This window comes from Theropithecus gelada, chromosome 10, assembly GCF_003255815.1.
Source record: "Theropithecus gelada isolate Dixy chromosome 10, Tgel_1.0, whole genome shotgun sequence".
Taxonomy (NCBI): Eukaryota; Metazoa; Chordata; class Mammalia; order Primates; family Cercopithecidae; genus Theropithecus; species Theropithecus gelada.
Genome location: NC_037678.1, coordinates 81,593,211 through 81,617,830, shown reverse-complemented (window position 1 = coordinate 81,617,830; position 24,620 = coordinate 81,593,211). Strand labels below are relative to the sequence as shown.

The 24,620-nt window shown below is 38.6% G+C and overlaps 1 protein-coding gene across 11 annotated transcripts in view; it reads right to left on the bottom strand.

Moving 5' to 3' along the window:
• Nucleotides 1–706: 706 nt before the first annotated feature.
• The window catches only part of SNAP25 (synaptosome associated protein 25), an 87,139-nt gene continuing 63,225 nt past the window's right edge, over nucleotides 707–24,620 (bottom strand). For 8 of the 11 annotated variants that reach the window (XM_025398263.1, XM_025398269.1, XM_025398267.1 and 5 more), the window contains 5 exons: nucleotides 22,270–22,318; nucleotides 14,831–14,948; nucleotides 11,053–11,178; nucleotides 8,699–8,843; nucleotides 707–2,000 (listed from right to left, as the gene is read on the bottom strand). In XM_025398263.1, coding sequence (XP_025254048.1) covers nucleotides 1,932–2,000; nucleotides 8,699–8,843; nucleotides 11,053–11,178; nucleotides 14,831–14,948; nucleotides 22,270–22,318 — 507 coding nt within the window. In that variant the 3' untranslated portion in view covers nucleotides 707–1,931. Of the gene's footprint in view, nucleotides 2,001–8,698; nucleotides 8,844–11,052; nucleotides 11,179–14,830; nucleotides 14,949–15,115; nucleotides 15,234–22,269; nucleotides 22,319–24,620 lie in introns of all 11 variants that reach the window. The other 3 variants (XM_025398264.1, XM_025398272.1, XM_025398271.1) reach the window with 1 other exon arrangement.

Sequence of the window (24,620 nt, the reverse complement as noted above, 5' to 3'; positions counted from 1 at the left end):
ACCTTGAAAACATTATGCTAAGTGAAAGAAGCCAGTTCCTGAGGACCACACGTTGTATGATGCCATTTATATGAAATGTATAGGCAAATCTATAGAGATAACTAGGAAACCAGTAGTTCCCTAGGGCTGGGAGAAGTGAGATGGGAGTGATTGCTAATAGGTATGGGATATTTTGGTGGCAGTGATAAAGATGTTCTAAAATTAGATTGCATATCTCTGTGAATATACAAAAAAAATTAATTATATATTTAAATGGGTGAATTTTATAGTGAGTCAGTAAAGCTGTTTAAAAAAAACAGGGAGTCAGTGGTGGTGTGGTAGTGAAGCCCTCAATTTTAGATGGTGGAGATTTTGTGGAAAGGAAGGAAGATTGGAGTTGATAGACACCAGACATACCTGAATCTACGTAGGGCCATGCCTGAGTTCCATAGATATTTTTCCTATAATTTTTTTTCTATGTCTTCTGGATAACTACATTTTCTTCCTTAGTCAACACTGAATTCACAAGGTAATTCTAGAGCAGGTTATGAGAACCAAGCCAAGTTGTCTGTTGCCACTGGAATCATGCTTTAATCTTATCTTTTCCCCCACACTGTCTTCGGCACACAGAACTGATTTGTAGTAGCTGGGATAGGGTAGCCAGGCTTTCTCTTCTCATGTGAGTGCAAAATCAGGCGAGTCCATGAAGAAATTAAAGCAGATCATCTGGAGTCTATAATTTTTAATAATTTTAAACTAGCTACAAAATGTCAATCACTTCACAAACTGACAGAGGAGACAGGAGGAATTTAATATTACATGCTATAATGATATTTATCTCACAGTTTATATTTCATTCATTTATATTATTTTTTAAAAGGTTTCTTTATCAGCTACTAAACATCTCAGCAATTTGGTGTGCATAGCTCTAGATTAAGCAACAAAGAATTGTACTGATAACAAACCACAGGGGAAATGGTGGTTAGTAAGAGTCAGCCTTATAAAATTTACATCCACACTGTTTCATAGCAAGATTGCTTTCTCCAAAACGTAGCCATCAAAAGCAGCAAACAAACCCTATATTACATCCATTTGACATAATTTCAGCCAAACATATATTTTGCTGGAAATGATTAAATGGTGAGTGTGTCAAATCCATCTTTTTTAAAATTCTTTTTTTTTAAAAAAAGGATGATTATGATTTAGAAGTCTCTATATATTGACAGGAAAAAAGTGACACTACTGCACTTTTGCTGGTATAACTTAATCTTGACAGTGTCTCAATACTGAGCATGCTTTGTTGTTGTTCTGTTGTTGTTGTTGCTGTTGTTTTATGTGTGTGTGTGTTGTTTCATCAGTATGCTACTGTCATGGAAAGTTTTTGTTTAAGTAGGAATCTAAAAATCTATTTAGTTCTCATGCATAAATGCATAAATCACATCACTTTTAGTGCAATGCCTGTTATGTAATTCCACATTGTCTAATCATGAAATCATAAAGACAGATAACAGCCATGAGGAACCGAAGACGGCACATTTTGAGAGATTCAGAGCCTGACACTCAAAGGACTGTGGCAGTAGCTCTGTGGAATGTCACAGTTTTACAAGAACAATACTGTGGATTGAAAGAATCAACAGCACATTGAGCATTCCTAAATTGTTGTTATTCAGCAAATGCCACTGAGGAGAGAAAAGGAAAAATGAAACTCAAGACATCAAGGAGTTAGAGCCACCAAATGACCACTATATACAACCTTTGGAAAGAAAGAGACCCAGAGAGAACAAAAGACACAAAGTATTGTTGGGAAGCTGACAGATGACACAGGACAACATTCACAATGGGGGTGGACTGATGTGTGTTATGTGTGCAGACCTACTAGATAATACCATGAGAAAAGCATGAAGGAGCTATCTTGCCCGATAGCATTCAGAGGAGAACACGGGTGGGCACATTTAACCACTTCCCAGCATCTTTGTTGCACGTTGGTTGGCCTCATCAATTCTGGTTTTGTTGGAATCAGCCTAGAAAAGGGGGAAAAGAAACAGAACTCAGGTTACCCCTTAAAAATCCATTCACCCTTCTGGGTCCAGGTCCAATACTTCCTCTTGGGGGAAACCACTAAAAACCTCCTTGGTCAGCATGGGCCATCCTTTCTTTTGTCTTCCCAGAATGACAGCTATGGCTCTACTTGAATGTGATGGTAGAAGCTTAATTTTCATTTTCAATAATTTTCCCTACCAGAGAGCAGAGGCTTATATATGCTTTATCTTTCTATCCTAGAAAGACACTCAATGACTTCTATGGTAGGCATTCACATCTGTTGGACCAAGTTGAATTATACTTCTTATACAGTAGGATTGAAACCATGGCTAATTTATTAGCAGCGTCCCTTTGAACAAATTACATCTTGGGGCTCAGCTTTCTCATCTCCAACCTGGATGATAAAAATATTGCTAATGAGCATGAGCATGTACAGTGGACCCTTGGACATCATGGGTTTGAACGGTGTGGATCCACTTTTACATGGATTTCTTTCTTTCTTTCTTTCTTTGACACAGGGTCTTGCTCTGATGCCCAGGCTGGAGAGCAGTGGTGTGATCATGGCTCACTGCACCCTCAACTGCCTGGGCTCAAGTGATCCTCCCATCTCAGCCTCCTAAATAGCTAAGACCACAGGTGCATGCCACTATGCCTGGCTAATTTTTCTATTTTTTGTATAGATGAGGTCTCACTATGCTGCCCAGGCTGGTCTCAAACTCCTGGGCTCAAGCAGTCCTCTCTCCTCAGCCTCCCAAAATGCTGAGGTTACAGGCGCGTGCCATTGTGCCTGGCCAGGATTTTTTTCAATAAATATATTGGAAAATCCTTTGGAGATTTGCAACAATTAAGGCTAACTTGGAGATGAATGTGTTACTTAGAAATATTAAGAAAATTAAGAAAATATTAGCCACATCATGAATGCATAAAATATATGTAGATACTAGTCTAGTCTATTATCTACTACCATAAAATACATACAAATCTACTATGAAAAGTTAAAATTTATGAGACTTAAACAAACATAGACTATGCATGGGACTATTTGCAGTTGAGAGAAATGTAAAGATGCAGTATTAAATCATAATTGTATAAAGTTAACTGTAGTCCATACTGTACTACTCTAATAATGTCATAGCCACCTTCTGCTATTGTGGTGAACTCAAGTGTTGTGAACATCCATTTAAAATGCTCTGTGATGCTAATCATTCTCACCGTCTCTCCAGTAAATTGCATAGTGCAGTAAAAAGTGACCTCTTGCAGTTTCACATTTTTAAAAAATCATGTTTAGCCCAATACAGTAAACCTTGAATAACATCATGGCATCCAAACAGAGTGCCACCAGTGATGCTAGCAGTGCTACCAAAAAGCAAAAAAAGTCACGACATTTCAAGAAAAAGTTGAATTGCTTAATGTGTTCTGAAGATTTCAGACTGATGATTCATCTTGTAAACCAATGGTATAAACTGATGGTATCAATAAATACAGTATAGTATTATAAATGTATTTTATCTTCCTTATGATTTTCTTAATAACATTTTCTTTTATCCAGCTTACTTTATGATAAGAATATAGTAAATAATACATAAAACATAGATGTCAATGGACTTTTTATGTCATTAACGCTTCCGGTCAACAGTAGGCTATTAGTAGTTAAATTTTGGGGAGTCAAAAAATTTTCAGCTGCATGGGGGTTGACAACCTAAATCCCCATGTTGTTCAAAGGTCAACTGTACTTTGTTCCACTCATTAAACTTTGACAATATCAAGATTAATAACATCAACTATAAAGTGTCTACTATTATTAGCTCCCTTTTCCAGATGAGAAAAGCAGGCATAAAGGATCTGGAAAATTTGTCTGAAGTCTTAGTACTAATAAATGGAGAAACCAGAGTCTGAATGCTAGCAACCTGGAGTCAGAATCTATACTATTCATCACTTACTATTCAATTTGTCGAGATCAAATGAGTTTATATACATAATGTGCTTGGAATAATGTTTTGCAAAATGAAGGGTTCATTAGTTTATCTTGCTATTATTGTTACTGTGCGAAAACTTGGGCTTGCTTCTGAGATGCTTAATAGTTTTTAAGTGCATTTCTGAAGACTCATTTCTATGAGTTTCATAACTGTCTTGTCTTTAACAGGTGCACATTTACCATGATTTTGTAACTGGCTGGCTTTAATCTCTTGGTTGATCTCTTTACTGCTTGGGTTACGTTTGCAGTATATGCAGCATGTAACCAAGGGCTGCTACCAGCATAAATCTTTAAACTCCAGAAAATGAATGATTCCCATCACCACTAAGAGAAATGCATCAGCAAGCAGAGGTGAAGACAACGATTCTGTTGAGGCTGTTCTTTTGTCCTTCCCTGACTGGTAATGCTGTCTATCCTTCTAAAGCCTGGGAAGAAGAGGAGGAGGTTGCCAGGCAGTGTGGGGAATCAGAACTGTTTTTCTCTCAACCAGTATCACTCAATGATTACCAACTTTGTACCTATTGCAGTGCTGTACTTCCCTATTTCTACTGAGCTGAGTCTTCTGTATTCAGTTCATATTGTGAATTCTCAGGACATTAGAATTATCCATGTTCAAATAGAACTTTGCAAACTTAAAATAAACATATTTCTACATTAATCACAACTTTGAATTACCTGGCAATGGTTCTCTGTCATCTGTTTGGATAACTGAGATTTGTCTTTTAAAATCGGTATTTACATAGTAAGATAGGGCATTGATTTTGATTGTTTTGAACTGCAGACTCATATTTTTGGCCTTAGGTTTCTCAACTGGAAAATGGATAATCTCTCCAATTTTACTTGGTTCTTAAGCCCTCCCTTTCCAGCTACAAATGGTATCAGAAATAATGACACTTCAGTGCAAAGGAAAATTACAGGATCAGAGCAATGTGAAATGTTCCTGTAGATTGAATTAATATGTTGCCAGACCAAACGCTTTGAAAAGCTCAAATGAGAAAAATAATTCATTTAAAAATGATGGCATTTCTGAGCACAAACATTCTAGGATCTCCTGTACAAGAATGCACTGAGGAGCCTTCACTTGGGGATATTTGAAGTACAGCATGAGGTTACTCTGGATATCATCAAAGGATCTGGGAGGAGCTTTGTATTTCTGTGTACCACGATGAGGGAGGAGCTGAAACAGACTTATGTTCAATGAGCATCTGTGATTTCCACCTAACTTACTTCTGAAGTATATGAAAATTCCACCCCAGGCAATATTTGACACAGAAAGTACTGCCCCTTTATTATATAAAAGAATTAGCTCCTTTTAGGAAAAAAAAAAAAAAAGTCTGGAATCTCCTTGCAGATGTTTTCCTGGTATTTGGAGAATGCCCCTATGATCACCCTACTTATATGCTGTAGGACTTTATTTATGATGGCTGTCCCATTCCAGTTCTTATGTTTCAATTTAGAAAATCTAAATTTGCTGGAGTGCCCAACATATGTTACATGTTTGTCCTTGTGAGAAGGCCAGGATGACCACCAGAGAGTCAGTAAAAGGTTAGAAGGAGCTGTTCAGCCCATCTTCTGAACACTCTGGGAATCTCAACTTCAGACCATGCCAGGTAACTTTTAGGACCCAGTTCAGACTTCCAGCCTGTTCTGATCCTAGGTCTGAATGGTTCTCTTACTATCCTTCAGGTGAGGCAACCAGGTCACAGAGCTGGTGAATGGCAAAACCCTATTAGAACTCAAAGTCTTAGCTCTCAAATGCTGTGTTTTCTCACTGATAGAAGAACGTGAGGACTGCTAAAGCATCAACCTCACTGTATTCCAACGTGTGCCTGTCATCTACCGCTGACAACTTTATTTTTATTTATATATTTGCTTATTAGAGATGGGATCTTGCTCTGTTGCCCAGGCTGGAGTGTGAGTGCAGTGGCACAATCATAGCTCACTGCAGCCTGGAACTCCTGGGCTCAAGGAATTCTCCCACCTCAGCCTCTGGAGTAGGTGGGACTGCATGCCTAACTTACCACTGATAACTTTAAATTGAAGTTTGAACATTGCTAAGGTATTTCCTTAGCAACAGTTCCCATAAACCCTATGATGTGGGCTTGCTTCCAATTCAGTAAGTTTTCTGAAAAAATTATGTTTTAACCTTAGAAGGCATATCTATATATGGTTGTTTATTTATATATATGGTTATTTATATATAGTTATTTATATATAAGGTTAGTTATTTATATTTATATATATTTATTTATATTTATATATATATTTATTTATATTTATATAAATATGTATATATTTATATATAAATACCCTTAAGTGGAAAACTAGATTTTTAAATAAAGTAATTTCTTGACAATCCATGAGGATGTATTGAAAATCTCATTGTTAAGGACTCCCAAAACTTCACTCTTGATCCAAGTGATGAGAAAAGATCATGATTGATAGAGCTGGGTAAAGGTTGCTGTTGGAGTCAGGAGAGACTATGATAGAAACATCACAAGACTGTCCCTACCCCTACAGTGTGATTGTAACTACATCTTAGATATGCAGGACACTTCTGCATACTATTTCCTGTTATCAGAAATGAGAACTTCAATGAAAAGGTAGAAATCTATTAATAATTGTGCAGTTCATGCGACATGATCATTTGGGGCAATGCTGGGTTGAAGTGGGCTCTATTTAAATCATATGTGGATTTTGATTCTGAAAAAAAGGGGGCTATTTAAAGTGTTGACTGTAAACTAATTATTCAAAGGCAATTAGACCCTTCACCCACTTCAGTGATTCCGCACTCAAGGAATGATACAAATTGAAATAGTCATTACCCATCCCACCTGCCTGGCTTCTGATTAAACCTTGTAACTGTATATGTCTCTGTCTTTATAGTACACTGGGCCTAGAAGAAAACCTCTCCTTAAAGATGAGAACTAGAAATGCAAAGTGGCAGAATCAAGATGCCACTTGCCTTTCCAGGAACATATTTTCTTGCTTAAAGTTCAACTCTGTCAATAAGAGTTTGACCCTTCTATTAGTAAAGACTCTCCTTCTGGAACCCTAATTGGCTTTGATGCATTATCTAGCTGCATCTGCAAGTAAAGTGGGTCCATTAATAGAAAATGAATACTTCCTGTTTTTTTTCAAATCGTTTTTCTGTTGGAGGGCAGCTCAGCAATGATTTCTTAGTTCATTATTCTGGGCCGTAATGGGTTAGGTCAGCTTGTGTTGGCTCTAGTGAGTTTTGAAACTCTCAATATTATTCTAGTATCTATTGATTTACACAGCATTAAAAGCTTTATCATGTGAAAGCCTTCTTAACAATGATAAGCATGCCGTTACTTGCAAAAGTAAGCAAAGCACGAGTATTTTGCCAACCAACACTAAAGTTTGCATAGCTCATATTGATCAGGCAAAATATGCAATCAGATGTTTTTAACATGGAGTATGTACAACACAACAGGACAAAGTGTTCCCTTTATGCCTATTTATTCCTTTTTCAAGTCATTGGAGGCTGCTTGCATACCAAGAAACTACTATTTAGATTTATGATTCTAAAAGTCTTAAAAGTATCCTTCTCTGCTCACCAAAATGGAATGAATTATGTTAAGAAAATTCAGGATATCAGACAAAGAACTTCAACATCTCCCAGGGAACAAACACACAACATAAGTTATCCACACTGAGTAGATTATAGATGTACAATTATCATTAAATCTATAATGCCTCTATTTCTCCTTTTTAGCGTTTGGACATAAGAGTTTGTAATCAATATTCAAGACCCTACTGATTGAGGAAAGGGCATGAAACATGGAAATATGAATTATGAGTTCTGTGTTGTAGAATATCAGGTTTTGGTGCCCTAGGTCTCTTTATAGGAACTTTCCAGTGTTTCTTTACAATCTCTTCTAATTTTAAGCCCCCCCACACACCCCTTCCCAGTCTACTCCCTCCAGTCTTTCTTATGGCCCACGTTGACATGGTGGATCTTAGAGCCAAGTCTGGTGTCCTTGTGTAAACTCAATTTCATAATATAAAATTTCCTATTTTTAGTTCTGGGGATGTGAACTGTTAAACTGGAAATGGAACCTGGATATTTTTGAATTATCGTTAAAGCTTTGGCATTTATAAAAACAAAGCTCATAATCATGTCCTGGCTAAACTGACCATTCTTCCCCCATTTTCTGATTCTATCCCTTCACCACCTCCACTTGACAAACTATTAATACTAACCATCCTTCAAGATTCAATTCAAAGTCAACTTATTCTGAGATTTTCCCGAACTTTGCCTCTTGAGATCTTTCCTTATCTAACCTTGTTTAGCATTTTATCTGTGGATCTCTTACTGAATTATATTTTGAGTGATAGAAAAATTCATCTGGAGGCTCGTTGCCTCCCATAGGCTGTGAATTTCTTGGCAGTAGGGGTGGTGTCTTTCTCATGTGTATGTGGCCCACAGTGCCTAGCACAATGCCTGGCTGACAGGAGCCTTTGAGAATATTTGCTGGATTAAATTTGACCCTCTTATTTTCACTCCAATTCTGTTGCTGAGTCCTATATTTTTCTCTTGAAAAATGAAAAACATTTCCAGCTATCAGTGCACCTGAATCCAAGGTTGTGTTTTGAGGATCTTGTTATGCCCTTCACACTTCCTGATGGTCATTTCAGAAGTAACTCGCAGTAGCGACTTGCTGACTGCCACGTGCTCACCTTCTCCATGATCCTGTCGATCTGGCGATTCTGTGTATCGATCTCATTGCCCATATCCAGGGCCATGTGACGGAGGTTCCCGATGATGCCGCTCACCTGCTCCAGGTTTTCATCCATTTCATTTTCTCGGGCATCATTTGTTACCCTGGGATCCAAAGAGCAAGTTTTAGAAGACAGAGGGTGGAAAACATATTGAATACCAAGGACCGAAAGCATACTGGAAACCTGTAGTCCTCTGCATGTCAACTTTATCTATCTTTAATCTCCATCCAGTACAAAAACACATTTTAGCTTTCATACACTTAAAAAAAAAAGTTTAAAATTGCATTTTGAACCCTTGAATTTCTATTCTTAAAGAAGGTATATTAAATAGATTAATTTATCTACTTTCTCACTCCTTCAATTATGTCGTTTCCCCTTCATGTGTTTATTTCAATTTTTATTGTTTAAGAACGAAAACATTTTGTTTGAAAAGACTTTAGGTCAGAGCATGACGATGGAATTAGACAGAAATGGTATTCTTATTTCTAAGAATATTCTTAATATTTCTAAACTCAAATTAAGTCTCAAAATTTCTAAGACTCAAATTAAGAATACAATAAAAAGCTTATTGTGCTAAGTCAGAGTCTCTGTGCTCATCTCTTTTCACCCTTGAGATTGACACCAATGGTAAGAGTAATGATAATTACAGTCTGCCCCTTAACCCTGCTTGCTCCCAGGAACTCCAAGGAGAGACACTTGTTCAAGATGATTTTTATTTGCTCATATGTTAATACCATAGGTTTCTTAGTGGCATGGTGCATAGGTGATTTCAGAGTCAAAAACTTTGACAAAAGAATATTGTTTCAGGTTGAATGAAGTGGGAATGGGAGGAAGGAGCTGACTCACAACACACATTACATTTTTTCACAGTCCAACTTGAAAGTTAAGGAGGTACTTATTTCAGAATTTCCCTAGTATATATGGTATTGAGTTAAAATATATTCAGAAGGGTTAAAATCCTTCCCCCATGATGACTCCCAATGTAGACTGGCTCATTATGGTTTCAAAGGCAGCCCAGGCCAGAGAAAATTAAATAATTAAAGGAGAACTTTCTAGCTCTTTCCTGTAGGGAAGAAGTCTATTTAAATGATCATCAACAGCTAAGAGATACTTCTAGTTCGATGGTGCTTGGCCCTGAGTGCATATCAGAATCACCTGAGGAGATTTAATGGGCCACAGGTGCTTGTGTCTCACTTCAAGAGATTCTGGTTCAATTGGTGTGGGTTGGGCCCAAATACTGCTATTAAAAGAAAAAAAGTCTCCCCTGGTGATTCTAATGTACAGCCAGGCTTAAGAACCCTTGGTCTACTTTCCCTGGAAGTAAAGGGAGAGATGAGTTCTGAATTGACTGATGTGTGTAACTTGAGTTTTTTTTTTTTTTTAAGGAAATGCCCCTGAGTCATAATTTGAACTTTTTAAAATAGATATTTAAGTTGTCTTTTGATTCTAGGTTTCAAAATAAATCATTAATAAGAAGCTAATTATTCTCTATTTTCACTCGAAATCCATTCTTGGACCTTCTTTGCTCTGTGCTCTCAGGAGCTGACCTCATGACTGTATCACCCAGTTTCTCTTACCCTCTGGCTTTCAGTAGGCTTTGGCTAATGGCCAATGAAACTGCAGGGCAAGAGGAGTGAGAGGTTAAGCATTTATTTCCCTCTTTCACTCCCTGTTAGCTTTGGTAGTGGCTGTATTTCTCTATGATAGTTCCTTGCCCACAGTCGTAACTATTGCTGGGTTCTGGCAATCATTCCTTCTCCTGTCCCCCAGGACTATGGTGGTAACAGCTTCCTGCTATTGCTAGCTCAGAAGTGCTTCACCATTCCTTGCTATTAGTCCTGCCCACCCCTCTGTAAGTAGTCTCTTTTATAAGCTCTATTCAATTAAACTCATGGAATGTGACTTGCACCTACTGCCACATTGAGTCTGGATGTGGTCATGTGACTTGCTTTGTCGAATGAAACTGGCAAATACAAGTTAAGCAAGCAAAGGTTTGATAAGTGCACTGAGGCTTGCCCTCTTGGAATGCTGCTACCACCATGTAAGGAACCTGGGCTCTCTTGCCGAAGAGGCCACATGGAGAAGAACAGACGTGCCCCACCAACAGCCCCAGTCAACCACCAGACAAGTGAATGGGGCCATCTTGGATCACCCCACCCAGGCAAGGTCCAGGGAAGGCTTAGAAAAGAACACTCAACAGGTATGTAGATTAATGAGCAATAAAATGGTTATTTTTAGAAAACCATTCAGTTTTGGAGTTGTTTGTACTTGACAATAGAGAACCGCTACAGTGCATGCTGCATGAGGCTCACCTGCGGATGAAGCCGCCACTGATGGCCATCTGCTCCCGTTCGTCCACTACACGAGCAGGCTGGCTGGCCACCACTCCATCCTGATTATTGCCCCAGGCTTTTTTGTAAGCATCACTTGATTTAAGCCTATGCAAAAGAGAGGGTGAGTGACAAGGCACAGGGGTAGAGGAGCAAGCTCTTAACAATTGTCACTTCTTCAAGAGAAGAATCGAACCAAGCGAATGAGTTTTAAGTCGAGGCATTAGAGAATACCGATATATCATAATCCAGACCTAAACAGTTGGCCACCACCATGCCTCAGCTACTTAACATTTCACTTCCAATCGAGTCCATTGCAATGGACTGCAATCTTTGCCCACAAGGTTGTTCTTGTTTTGGTTTGTTTTGTGGTTTAGTTTGGATTTCGGACAAGGACTAAGGTAGCTGGAGGACATTTAGTTCTATTTTAGTGATGTGGTTATATTTGGAGACACAAAACACACAGAAAAACATACTGGCAGACAGACACAAAACAAGACTGCCAAGTAGAGTGTGCACATCACACCACAGCAACACACTGTCATCAAGAAAACATCCTCAACCAAGTTTTTACAAACCATCATGCAAAGATCCCTGTGAAATATATATATATATATTTTCCTAACACATGTGGAACTAACATTTCCAACTCTCCATAAAGGATATAAAGGATTGGTGGTTGGCCAAGAGTGATGGTCTTTGCGTTGCCTCTAGAGTGATTTGAATTAGATAATATATCGGTACTTCCAAACAGTCACCATACATCCAGAGTTGATGTACAAACCTTTGTCCACAGAGACAAAAAGTAAAAGAAGCATAGTGAAATGAATGCAGGAAAATAGAAGAGAGAACAAGCCATCTAGCACCAAAAAGGGAAACCCCTCTATGTCTTCTTCATGCACCAGCTACAGGCATGAGTAAAAAGTGAAGCATTCTCATTTAAGCCAAACTACTCCAGAAGTTGACCATTCTCGAAAAAGGCACTAGCAGGACAGTAATAGCCTTCATGAGGATTTGAAACGCAGGTTCGGTAGCTTCTTTGCTGGGCTGAGGGGCAGGGTGGAGAGTGCTTACAAACTGCTACTTTAAACTATCCTGCTGTTGTAATGGAGGAGAGTGGTTTAATGCTGGTATGGTCTCCATGGGCTGTATTGCACTGAGCTGCCTTGGAGAAAAACTTACAAATCCAGGCATACCTATTGTGCCCAATAGAAACATGTGCAGCATATTTTGGTGGGTGTTGTAATTAAAGGCAATCAAAGATGTTTTTAGGTTCTTTACATAGTAGAAACCACATGCTTTTTAGTCCAAAAACAAGAGACATTCTTTGGTCCCATTTTCACATTTTCTTGTGTAAGACACCAGAATTTAACATTTTATTTTCTTCTTTCACCAGAGGACCACAGCCATCTATTAAAACTGGCTCTAATACTTGCAGACTGGGGACCAAGCAACCCTAGAGACAAACTGGAAAATTGTACCAATGGAATTTCAGCAACTCCCACAATCAAGCCGCAGGCCTTAGTGCAGTCAAAATTTATTGCACCAAAGGGCCATGGACCCATTCAATGAAACAAGATCCCCAAACTAAATTTAATAGGGCTTAGAGTCTGGCTTTTTTAATTGTTATTTTTCCAACTCCCCATCTCCTCCCTCCTCAGATTAAAAAAAGTTATATGGACTTCGTGATGTTTTCTGCTATGTCAAATGTCTGCTATACCATCTTTGGCAAAGTCAAATGAGTGGGAAGTATGCGTTTCTGAAAGAAGGCAAACCACTGCACCCACAATGCTGCACATAGACTCACATCACTGCCGTACATCTACCATAGTCCCTTGAAACATGCCGAGACAGGGCGAAGCCCTCAGAGAGTCCAGGGCACCACCAGCCACTGCGTTGTGACACATGGTTTTTAAAGCATTATTTACACACAATAGGGAACACCTCAGTCAAGCTTTGAAGCTTAGTTTAGGGTCTCTTGTGCATTAAGGAAATTAGTGATCACTCAAATGTGGAATTCGTAGGAGCCATCATTTCATTAGAACATTAGAATCCATCCCAGGGGAACCTGCCTCCACCCTTTCTTCACACACAGTTGATGAAGGGGGGAAAATGTGTCTGTTGGAATTTATCACGAAATGGATGGAAATCTCACCTGGGGGCAAGTTGCCACGGAAAGGAATATACAGTCAAATCTTGACTAACTGGAATGCTTGGTAATGAGTTTTTTTTTTTTTTTTTTTTTTAATGAATTATATGACTTTCTTAATGAACAGTGGGGCCAAGGAGGAAAGTTTTGTTTCATGGGTGATGAGTGAATATCTTTGCTAGACTCCTGAGCCACTTTCCTGCCTGAAAGTCTTAAGGTAGAAGACCTGATTGAATCTTTCCTTGGTTATCATTTATATTGATTGCTTGATGGCCTTTTCTGTGAAGATCAACTCTTATTGTTTGGTCGTCATAGATGTGGAAGTTGCAGGAGGATGGAGACTAAGCAAGACAATTCAAACTACCCTGGAAGTAAAACCATTTTACATTTCTGATGTGAGGTTTTCTCTTTGTTTCTTTTTTGCTAAAAATGGAAGGGAGCAAGAGCATGCAGCTGAGGTTTCCAGTTAGCTAGATTCCAGTTAATCAGGCTTTACTGTAGATCATTCTTTAAAAAGCAAATTATTTTTATTTTTTTTTTGCAATTTGAGCCCCTCCCCCTCCTAAACAGGAAGTGGGATATTTTAAATCAGCCTCAAAGTTTAAAGGATGTGAAAGGTCATATAATCTGCTAAAAATGATGTCAATTTCTATTCTAAAAGCTAGGATCAGGAGAGCTTTTAGGAAAAAGTCTTCTTTTAAAAGGGGGATGTGGGAGGGGTGAGGGAGATTGGATAAGGAGTCTAATTTTCCAAATGCATGTTGGACAATCCACTCATGCATTTCTTTTTCCACCACTAGTCAAATGAGACAATCTTCCAGAACCCTCAGTATTAGGTTCCTTCTGTTGCAAACCTTTATAACCACATGTCACATTTCTGCTACATTCCAAAAAAGCGTTGCAGAACCTTGAGAACAGTTGAATGTTTTGTGATGTTGTGCATGCAAAATCTACACATTTCAACATTTCAGCCAGTGTACGGGTAGATCTTCCAAGGAGAAAAATTTGGGAGGGATGGGTCCAATTTGAGTAAGGCTTGAACACTTCTTGCTGAAGAGCTCATTGCCTCTGTGTTGGGTACAGCAGCAGCATCTATCGACCAAATTTGGGAACTGGTGGGCAGTAGAAAGGGAGAATCTCTGTCATATTCTCTAATTTATAGAATGCTTCCCTGGGCCAAATTACCTGTCTCTTTTATTTTGGAAAAAATCAAACCTTCACATATGTGTTTCTCATCTTCCAAACTTACCCACAGCCTTTTCTAAACCTGCAATTTTGACTCTTGGGGTTGGGGAAAAGGAAGTTCCCTGGGTGCCTCTTTCTTGAGGCTAGCCTCTGTCTCAAGGTACACTTTCCGGAAAATGTTGAAACGTTCATCAATAAAAGTTGCTGACAGTGAAGCTTTCACTGTAGTATGCCTGATTTTTAATGCATCAACAGTAACTCCTGCTAATATCATCTATGCTATGAGATGAATGCATTGGAGACGGTATTGATCTGTTCTGCATGCCACATGCTCATCCTGCCTATGAGCTTGGCAGGAATGAGCTTGTCAAGGCTTGGAGATGGGCCTTGGGAAACCAAAGCTTCAGGCAGGCAGGCAGCACCTACTTGTTACAGGGACACACACAAAGCCCGCAGAATTTTCCTAGGTCCGTCAAATTCTTTTCTGCTTCTTTCATGTCCTTATTGATTTGGTCCATCCCTTCCTCAATGCGTTCCAGTTGTTCTGATTAAACACAAGTATTTTATCCCCACAGAATGAAGCAGATGGAAAAGGACAAAGAAAAAAAAGACAAAACTTCAGACATTCACTTTGACATTAAAAAAGAAAAAAAAAAAAAAGAAAGAAAGAAAACTGGACGCCACAGATTAGAGCTGGTACCCAGTACCTACTTGTTACAAGGACATATGAAAAGGCCACAGCATTTCCCTAAATCTTTTAAATTTTTCTCAGCCTCCTTCATGTCTTGGTTGATATGGTTCATGCCTTCTTCGACACGATCGAGTTGTTCTGGTTAGGACAAAGGGATGACAGTGTGGAATGAATTTTTTGGGGGTCTCCAACAGAACATGAGAAATGACTATGTGAAACAGAATTTGAAAGAGAGATATTACAATGCATTGTCCAAGAGGATGCATTGTTGAAGACTGCTACCGCTGCCCTACACAGGTATGGGTGGAAGGAAACAAACAAGATGCTCAAAATAGTTTGTAATTCAAACATGATGGGATGGGGTTGAAGGCCTGTTTGATTCCGAGTGTCCAGGAAAACAGCACAGCATATTCACTTACTCACGCACCAGTGAAACCCAGGAGGAAAAAACAAGGTGTTAGTTTATGTTTTACGCATTCTAATTCAATGCTACTAGAGAAAGTATCTGCTTCAACTTTAAAATATCTCCATCTTTTGGTTTTTAAGCATCCTCAACCAGATAAGGGTAGAAAATAGAATCCATTTTCTTCCTTGGAGACAACAGCAGCAGCAGCAATCATAAGCAATGGGTATGGCTCTCTTTTCTTCCCCTAGCAGTGGTTGTCTAGCCAGAGGGAGCCATGGTCTGCACCTGATTGTGCATATGTAATTCATAAAAGCTGTTAAAAAAAAAAAAAAAGAGTAACATCCACACAGCAACATTGTAAGTCCTGGAACATTGCAATTCCTCTCTCATCCTATGACTTACTTTGTTATGAATGTTTTGGAAGGCATTTCACTTCTCTGCCCCCTGATTTCCAAGTCTATAATGGGGGGCATGCTCCAAGCCCAGGCAGAGAGCAGGGAATGAATGTCTCTTTGGAAGTAGGATGATGAATTGGAACATAGGACAGTATGGTATCCCTGCTGCCAGCATAGCTGACCTTAGTGTATCTCAGACATAGATCAATAGTCATCAGAATGAATCATACTTCTAGGTTGCCAGGGTTACATACACCAACTTGATTAATTTTTTTGAATTGTGTCACCAAATTGAGATAACTACAAGTTCAATGAAAGGATTTTTAAAACAGCTTTTAAAAGATCATTAAAGGAAGGCAGCAATGGATGTCTTGGCTGTCTAATTACAAAACCTAATTACATTTCCATTCCTCTTTTCATCTGTATTTTCATGCATGCATGCCTATGCCTCCTGGAATAAAGGCATGCCTAGAATACAACTGATAAGTACATTTCCAGCCTAAGGGCATATATCATCACTTAAACACAATTTCACATTAAGTTATACAGTGGAAATTGTGCTTCCAAAAAAACCAAGATACATTCACTAGTGACCCAAACTGCCAGACTGTGAATTTGGAAAATAAAAGCCTATTGTGTTTTCTTTTGTGAGGCTAAAGAACAGAATTCAGTTCATGAGGAATCTACTATTTCTCCTACGCTTTTGAAATGACAGGTGAAAACAATACTTCATTGTTTATCTAGCATGGAATACCTGGAGGAGATAATAAGGTAGTGCAGGAGAACTTTTGCTGAATAAATACAGGCACAGCGATGGCTCTAAAAAAAAAAAAATCCTTAAAACGGCTAAATATGGCCGGGCGTGGTGGCTCACGCCTGTGATCCCAGCACTTTGGGAGGCCAAGGTGGGCAGATCACCACCGGTCAGGAGTTTGAGACCAGCCTGGCTAACATGATAAAACCCTGTTTCTACTAAAAATACAAAAAAATTGCTGGGTGTGGTGGCGTGCGCCTGTAATCCCAGCTACTTGGGAGGCTGAGGCAGGAGAATTGCTTGAACCTGGGAGATGGAGGTTGCACTGAGCTGAGATTGCATCATTGCACCCCAGCTTGGGCAACAAGAGTGAAACTCCATCCCAAAAATAAAAATTACAATTAAAAATTTTTTTAAAAGGGCGAAATATATATATATATCTATATATATAAAAATCAAGAAGATGTTTTTCTTTTCTAAGGATTTCACTCCAGTTTTCTTTTAAGAATGCAATAAGTTAGTCTGTAGATCAAGGTAAATATTCAAGTGGAGGGACTGGGGCGGGGAGGGAAAGGAACTCCTCATCAGATGAAGAACCATTATATGTACAGACAATAGAGATGCCAAATCCCAATCAAGTAATTGCTAAGGGCCTCTGGGAGTGCAGACTTGAGATGGATTGGAGGAGACATCTGGGCTTAGAAGGAGAGATGCTGCCCCCAGCTAATGACAGCTGAAATAAGCACAGATTATGGCGTGGGGACACATATGCAGTTATCTGTCCTTCTTGAGGAGTTTCTCCTAAGTTACAAAGCAAGTTGATAATTTTTTTTTTTTTTTTGGTCAAAATATTTACTCTCTGACAAGATACCAGGGACCCATTCACTATGCTTCCAGAGATTAGGAGGTAACATATATATGTGAATTGGTGCACAGGTATTGGACCTATGAATTAGATAATTGATATCAAAAGGGAAAAACAAACAGGCAACTCTAAATCCGTATTTCAGAAAGCTGGGCTCTGCCATCGGTCACCAGCTTAATTTGGCAAAGGTTTGACTAAAAGAAAAAACTCTGAAGCTGAATTTGATTCAGAAAACTATTCAGAAAATAGTTGATTTAGAACACTATTTTATAACTACCAATATCAGTTGAATATATATTTACATATGAATTCTAAGTCAAACCTTTAATTTAAAAAATATTGTGGAATCATTTTGTTGCAGAAATTCTAGCAATAATATTAATTTTTAGAGTGCACTGAGTTATGTTGGTGGAGATGTCTGGCACATTGGGACTTCACAGCACTCCAATGATTTCTGTGAAGATGGTTTTCAGGAAATGCTTAACAGCATCTCATTCTGGGATGGACAGCAGCATCTCTGAGGCTGATGCAACACATCATCCAGTGTTGACTGCTTTTGATCTCCCTAAGCTTGTTTTCTGACTGGTTTCTGTTTATTCTTGGGGGGGCTGGGAGGAGAATAACATTTTGAGTAGGGAGGGCGTCTTCTAGTAGGTGACACTATATGTTGGGGCCAGAGCTTGGGCTTTCCTTTGCCATGATGTTGGATCACTGGTTATTTGTGATAGATTCACCAATGACAGGATGCTCGATGATCAGTATTAATGTTTTCCATTAATATTTTTCTAATGACTGGTGAAAACAAAATTTCTACTAATCTCTCCTAAGTAAGCCAACTTGGGGCCCTTAGAATTCTCAATTTGGTAAAAATCAGTAGAAGAATAGTAAGCATTAATACTATTAATCTAGTATGCAGCCTTCATGAGTATGTCCAGTTACAAGATGCTGCCTTTATGAATTTCATTTTTCTTAGCATTTATGAACATATAGAAATGTATTTAAATTTAAACAGCTATATGTGGCTATCATGACTAAGTCATTCATAACAGATATTGGTGAGTGAACTTTAGCTAGAGAGATGGTTTTTCAAATGCCACCTTGTAGTGCCATGAACCTTTTAAGATAGGTGACTCTCTGGACAGGGATTTACATTGTCTTTCTTCTGTCAGACAGTAGTCAAATATTTCACTGTTGAGTTTGGAGTTGGTCCCAGGAGATTTTCCCAAAAGTCACATCTTCAGCATCAAAACAGACATACAACTCAGCAAAGACCAGCAAAAGGAACAAAAGATATAGAGGTAAAAGCCCACATTAGTGCCAAGGTCATTTGAGGACTTCTCTTGGTGACAAATTTTCTAGAGGAATAAAAGTCCCGGGGCTCAGTACATTTCCAGGGTTAGTTGTCATGCTCAGTGCTCCTTGGTGTCTCCTGATACCTGGGCATAAAGCAAGAATCCCATAGGAAATTTCCTAGTCAATCATTTAACAGGACAACCTGGAATGGCCTGGCCTGATCCAACAATGGTTGGGATGGTTCTTTAGAAGGATGGCTGTTTCTTGAGGCTCCCATGCTGCTGTGAGGTAGAAATAGTCAACACTTTTGGTGCTCACACATAAACAAAATTAGTAGAGGATAACTGAAGAGAAATTTCGAAGTAGTTACTGATCTAAACAAGTAAAGGCAAAATTAAAATGCACTTATAATGGCAATGAAGATAGCTGTTGACATGCTCATCTGTCAATCAGAAAGGTCCTTCTGGGTCCCTACTGCCTAAAAAAAAAAAAAAAAAAAAAAAAAGGTCCTAAGCTCCTATTATACTATAAATGAAATGTGTACTATTTAAGACTGGCCAGAAACCACCCACTTTCAGGGGTGTTACAGTTGTATGTTTCTTATCAGTATCTATCTACTCACCACACATCTGATTAAACCCAGTCTAATCCTTGTTTAACTGAAGAATTCAGCATTTACTGTGGTATGGCCATAATTGAAATGTCTTAGCTGAGAATATTAAGTGTCTCATGGGGAAATCTGTCAAACAGACATTCTATTCTGCTTTGTTTCTCAGAGAATAATACAAAGCTGATTCTGGAGATCATTTTTGCTAAAGAATGTATATTTCTGCATTTTTATGAAGATTTCAGCAAATTATCTCTAGATTTTCTTCATCAAAGTACAATGCAATTTATCACTCTTGTAAGCCTGTTATTCATGTTTTCTCTTTTTGATTCCAGGTTTGTATATATTCTTTTCCATATCTTTATGTCAGTGCTTTATTGTTCAGGAGAAAAGGCTCTATCCTAAATCTTTCCTAAGTGTACCCTCCATTGCAATGTCTCTTTTTCCACCCCCATCAAGTTACAAATTATTAACTTAAAAAATAAATAAGGTGAAACTGCTAATTATTTGAGTGTATACGTTTAAATTTTGCACTGGAAATCAGGTACCACTCTTCTTTTGGGCACACGTTGTTTAGTTATTTTTTTTAAAAGCAATGACTTGCTGCATCCTGAGTTTCAAAGCCTGGAACATTGTTACACAGATCCAGCCAACAAGTCACATAATAATAAAAAACCCATTTGGGGAGTTCTGAAGGCTTCCCTTGCCATTGTAACACCTTCAACATGGAACTCTAGTAGACTTTGTTATTTGTGTACAACTTTTGACAATTTGTATTGTGAAAATCGAAGGAAAAACGTTGGGGTTTATAATCAACTTTTTTCAAACATTTTTCTCCATTTTTTTGGATCAATTGGCATATATTTATTGAAAAAGTTTAATACAAGCAAATAATGTAAGACCAAAAGTCTTTATATGACAGCCAGATGCCTCCAGCTGCACAGGTAAGCAGTCTGCCACAGTGTTTACATTGAGGCCAGGCTCTTCCTGGGATGCTTCAAGCCAATGGCTGAGCACAATGGGGCTACTAGTAGGTGCTAGAACATTTCTACCCAACACAAGGCTCCTCTAATCAGCAATCTTTGCTCTTGGGCTCCCCATCGACCTGGCTGAGGGCTTCTCAGAGCAGCACTGCAGTATGAAGGTCTTCCCACCCAATTCTCCTTCCTTTGCCATCTACTTTTATAGGCATCAGACTTGCTTCATAGTCTGAAGGCTGTCTCTGCCTGCTCCTGCCCCCTCTCCCCTTGACCTATCACAAACATTTCCCCAGTAAATCTCTTTTGCTTCTAATTGCTTCCTGGCATTTGCTCCCCAGGGGACTCCAAATGATGCATCTTTCTCCAGTCCCTTCCTGCTCCCACCCCAACTCCACAAAAGTCAGTAAATAAAGATTTACCTCATGTATTATATTGCTGGCAGAACAATTCTTTTATGGCTATACCACAATTAATGTTGCTCTCCCCACTGACAGATATTTAAGTTGTTCCTAGTCTTACATTATTATGAGTAAGCCATATGCATTCTTCTTCATATAACTGTAAATGTATATCTGCAATGTAAAATTCTAGGAGTGGAGTGTCTTGGTCAAAGATGGGTGCACTTTAAAATGTGAAGATAGTATCAAATTATTCTTCAAGACATTTTGATCAGGCTACAGTGCCCAGCTGTGGAATAAAAGTTTCTGTTTTCCCAACATATTCACAACACTGGTTATTATCAATTTTTTAAATTTATGCCAGTCTGTTCTAAAAAGTGGTACCTTGTCCTTGTTGGTGATTAGAGCATGGTTTCATACATCTGTGATGACGTCTTATCTTACATCCATTTTTCCTTTAGGTTGCTGCCCTTTTCTTTGATGTGCAAGGGCTCTCTGAATTTTATGAGAAGTGCTTTGTATCTGTTATCTGTTAGGCATGTTCCCTCCCACAGCTTGAGATTTATGCTTTGAGTTTATTTATGGTTTCCTATGTTGTGAATACATTGTACATTTTTATCTCTGCCATTAAAAAAAAAAGTCAAAACATTTTCTAATGCTTTTGCAAAATATGAATAAAAAGAAAAAACTTTGCAGAAATCTGTTTATTATGATAAGAATTCAGAATGGAATCAGGTAACTGACTTGTGACCAGAATTATGTACAATCTCACCATAGGGCTAGATACATTGAGACAAAGAAAAATGACGGTATTACCCTTTTTAGTTTCCACGTTAGGTATAGAGACGCTATATTAAGGTCGGCTCTCTGATTTTCCTTGCTTCTGGCATTTCTGTAATAATCTTTAAAACAGGCCAAATATTTCAATTGGTTCAATGTTCTATTTTCCAGATAATTCCCCTCAGGTTATATTCTGCGAAAAACAGCTCCCAGGTATTTAAGAAATACTCATAGTGATTGGAAATCAAAACTACTAGATACTGAGTTGGGATGGTCAAAAGAAGTAGACAACATGATATGGCATATGCTCATTCTATCTATGTATTACTAGAAGAAAACCAAATTTATTGGGAAAGTTTAGGGGCAAGGATAATAAGAAAATTCTTACACTGTCCAAAATACTATCATTTAAAAAAAAACAAACCATGGCTTTTGTCTTCAAAATTCTGTTACCCCAACATATATAACAGAGAGAGTAGTATCATTGATTCACTCATGAGGAAGGTCTCAATATTTCCACACATTTACCAATCTTTTCAACAGAGAAAGTAAAAAGCAAGATGAAAAATTTAGAACCCTCACATTCATGTACGTGTGTAACACATGTCAAAACGACCACCTGTGTATGCACAAATAATTTTAAAATGCACATTATTCAGAAGAGGAATTGTTCTTACTGAAGAAATCTGAACTTACCTCCTTGTTCATCCAACATAACCAAAGTCCTGATACCAGCATCTTTACTCTACATTCCAATAATGGTAGCAAAGTTGAAAAGGAGTTAGAGAGAGAAAAGAGAGAAAGAGAAATCAGTAAGCGGACAATGAGCCCTAGAAATGGAAAATGAAGAAGGACCAAAAGAAAAAAGGGAGGAAGTATGACAAGAGCCCTGAGGGGTTATGGAGGGGTAGAAGAATGGGCCACCTGTGGACTTGATCTACCAGTGATGCTTTAGGCAGAATGAGGAAATGGAGCACCGTCTCCATGGGGTAGGGCTGGGGTGAGGCCTGCATGAAATCGGAATACACATACTTCATATTATACTGTAATTTTGTTTGGAAATAAACATGTCTACAGTTTTTATAACACCAATCACAGAAAGCAAACCTTTGGAAATCTTCTAGTCTAAATTTTCTTCTTTGGCACCATCTATCCGAGTCTTCATCAGTGAAACTGGGGAGGGACGCCCCATGGAAAGATGTGCAAGAATCTTGGTGGTGGGGGTTGAGGTTTTTAGGTTCATCAGAAGAGAATATGGCTTCGCAAAGGTTGGGAAACACAGCTCAAAAGGAAACTCATTCTCCTATTTTCCCTCTCTATAGAGAGGGTCTGCAGTATTTAGAATGGGTTTGAGATGAGAAATAAGGGCTCTTAATTCTGAAATCTAACATTCTGCATAATAATCTAGCGTGAGAAAATAATTCCTTTACAAGCTTTACAGAAGATCTTTTGTGCCGGAGAGGTCTTTCAAAGGCACCCCTCATCTCCTTACTGTTCAAATAAACCAAATGCCACCTGAACCATGCGCAGGAAGGGAGTGGGAGTTGGTGGGCAGGAAAGAAGGAACAAAGATATCTGTATCACTAATACTTAAGAATCCTCATTTCTAGAAAGCCTAGTCAGTTAATGCCTTCCATTGTACAGGGCGACTGTTAATGGGTATAAAATGGCATTGCTTACAATTTGGATGAATTGGTTTTTCAAGTAAAGCTCATGGTACCTCCAGAAGCAATTCTAAGCTAGGACCTCTCTCATGGTGCTTATTCTCCACTGATGTACTTTGAACTAAGAAAGAAAGAGAGAGATGCTAGTGGAGGCCAACAAAGGGCTTTTAAAAAAAATAGTATTTTAACAATTAAATTTCAATAGTGCTTCTGAAAAATAAAGTACTGAAACTGATTTCTGTGAGCTTTTAGAAACTCACCATTTTAGAGAATGTGTGCAGTTAAATCTCCAGGACACAAAAGCCTACCTTGCCTTTGAGCACACTTTGATAGGCTTTAGTGGCAAAGTCAGGATGTAGTGTGGACAGGGCTGGCCCAGGATGGCCTCAGGGGTCTTTGACAGCACAGACTCTAAAGCCAGACTCTGGGCTGGAAGGCTGGTGATTTCGTTCCCTAACTGTGGGGCCTCAGGCAAGCGTCCTGATTGTTCTGTACCTCCGTCATTCTCTCCTTTGTAAGACAGCAATGATAATAGTTAATATCTCATTGAGGTGGTATGTGCATTAAACAAATTAATATGTGGAATGTGCCAGAGTGGAGTGTTTCTAAAATAAGTGTTTTTAAATAAATATATTCAGAAAATGCATCTATAGCAGGCTATCTAGGCAAACTAAAAATATCATCATTATCAAGTGTCTGAAGCTTCTAGACCACTACTTTTCAAACTGGAATGTGCATATGAATCCTCTGCACATGAATCATCTTGTAAAATGTAGATTCTGATTCAGTAGGGCCAGGGTAGAGCCTGGGCTTTTCATTCCTAACAAGCTCCCTGACACTTGGAGCTGGTTCATGGACATACATTGAGTAGCAAGGTTCTGGACCACAAAAGACATTTCAAAATATTTTCTTTACATGGGTTGTAAATAGGCTTGTGTCTGTACTAGCCTGTGTTTTAATGATTTCTTTGCTCTTTTCTGCATTCTTTATCCATTTCTTGTGAGACGAAATTATAAAAGGCAGATGGTTATTCAGGCATAGGGATGTGACAATGCAGGTTCTGCTGAGGGCAGAGACATCACGGAGAGCACTTTCTCCTCGAGGGCCCAATCAAGCCACACGTGAAATCTTTGCTCCATTCTACTGGAGACAGTGGATGGGAAAAAGGTGAGTGATTTTAGTTTGGTCAGTCCAGCTCTCATCTGCTTACACTTTCTTGGTATTCTATTATACCCATTTATTTTTATGTGGAGCCCTGGAAGTATAATTTCACATTTGTCCAATTTGGTGCTGAATGTTTTAACACTAGAATGATTCACAGAATTAATTTGAGGGAGCAAGAGTTTTTTAGGTTGCCCCAATTTGGGAGAACAGAAGCAGAGA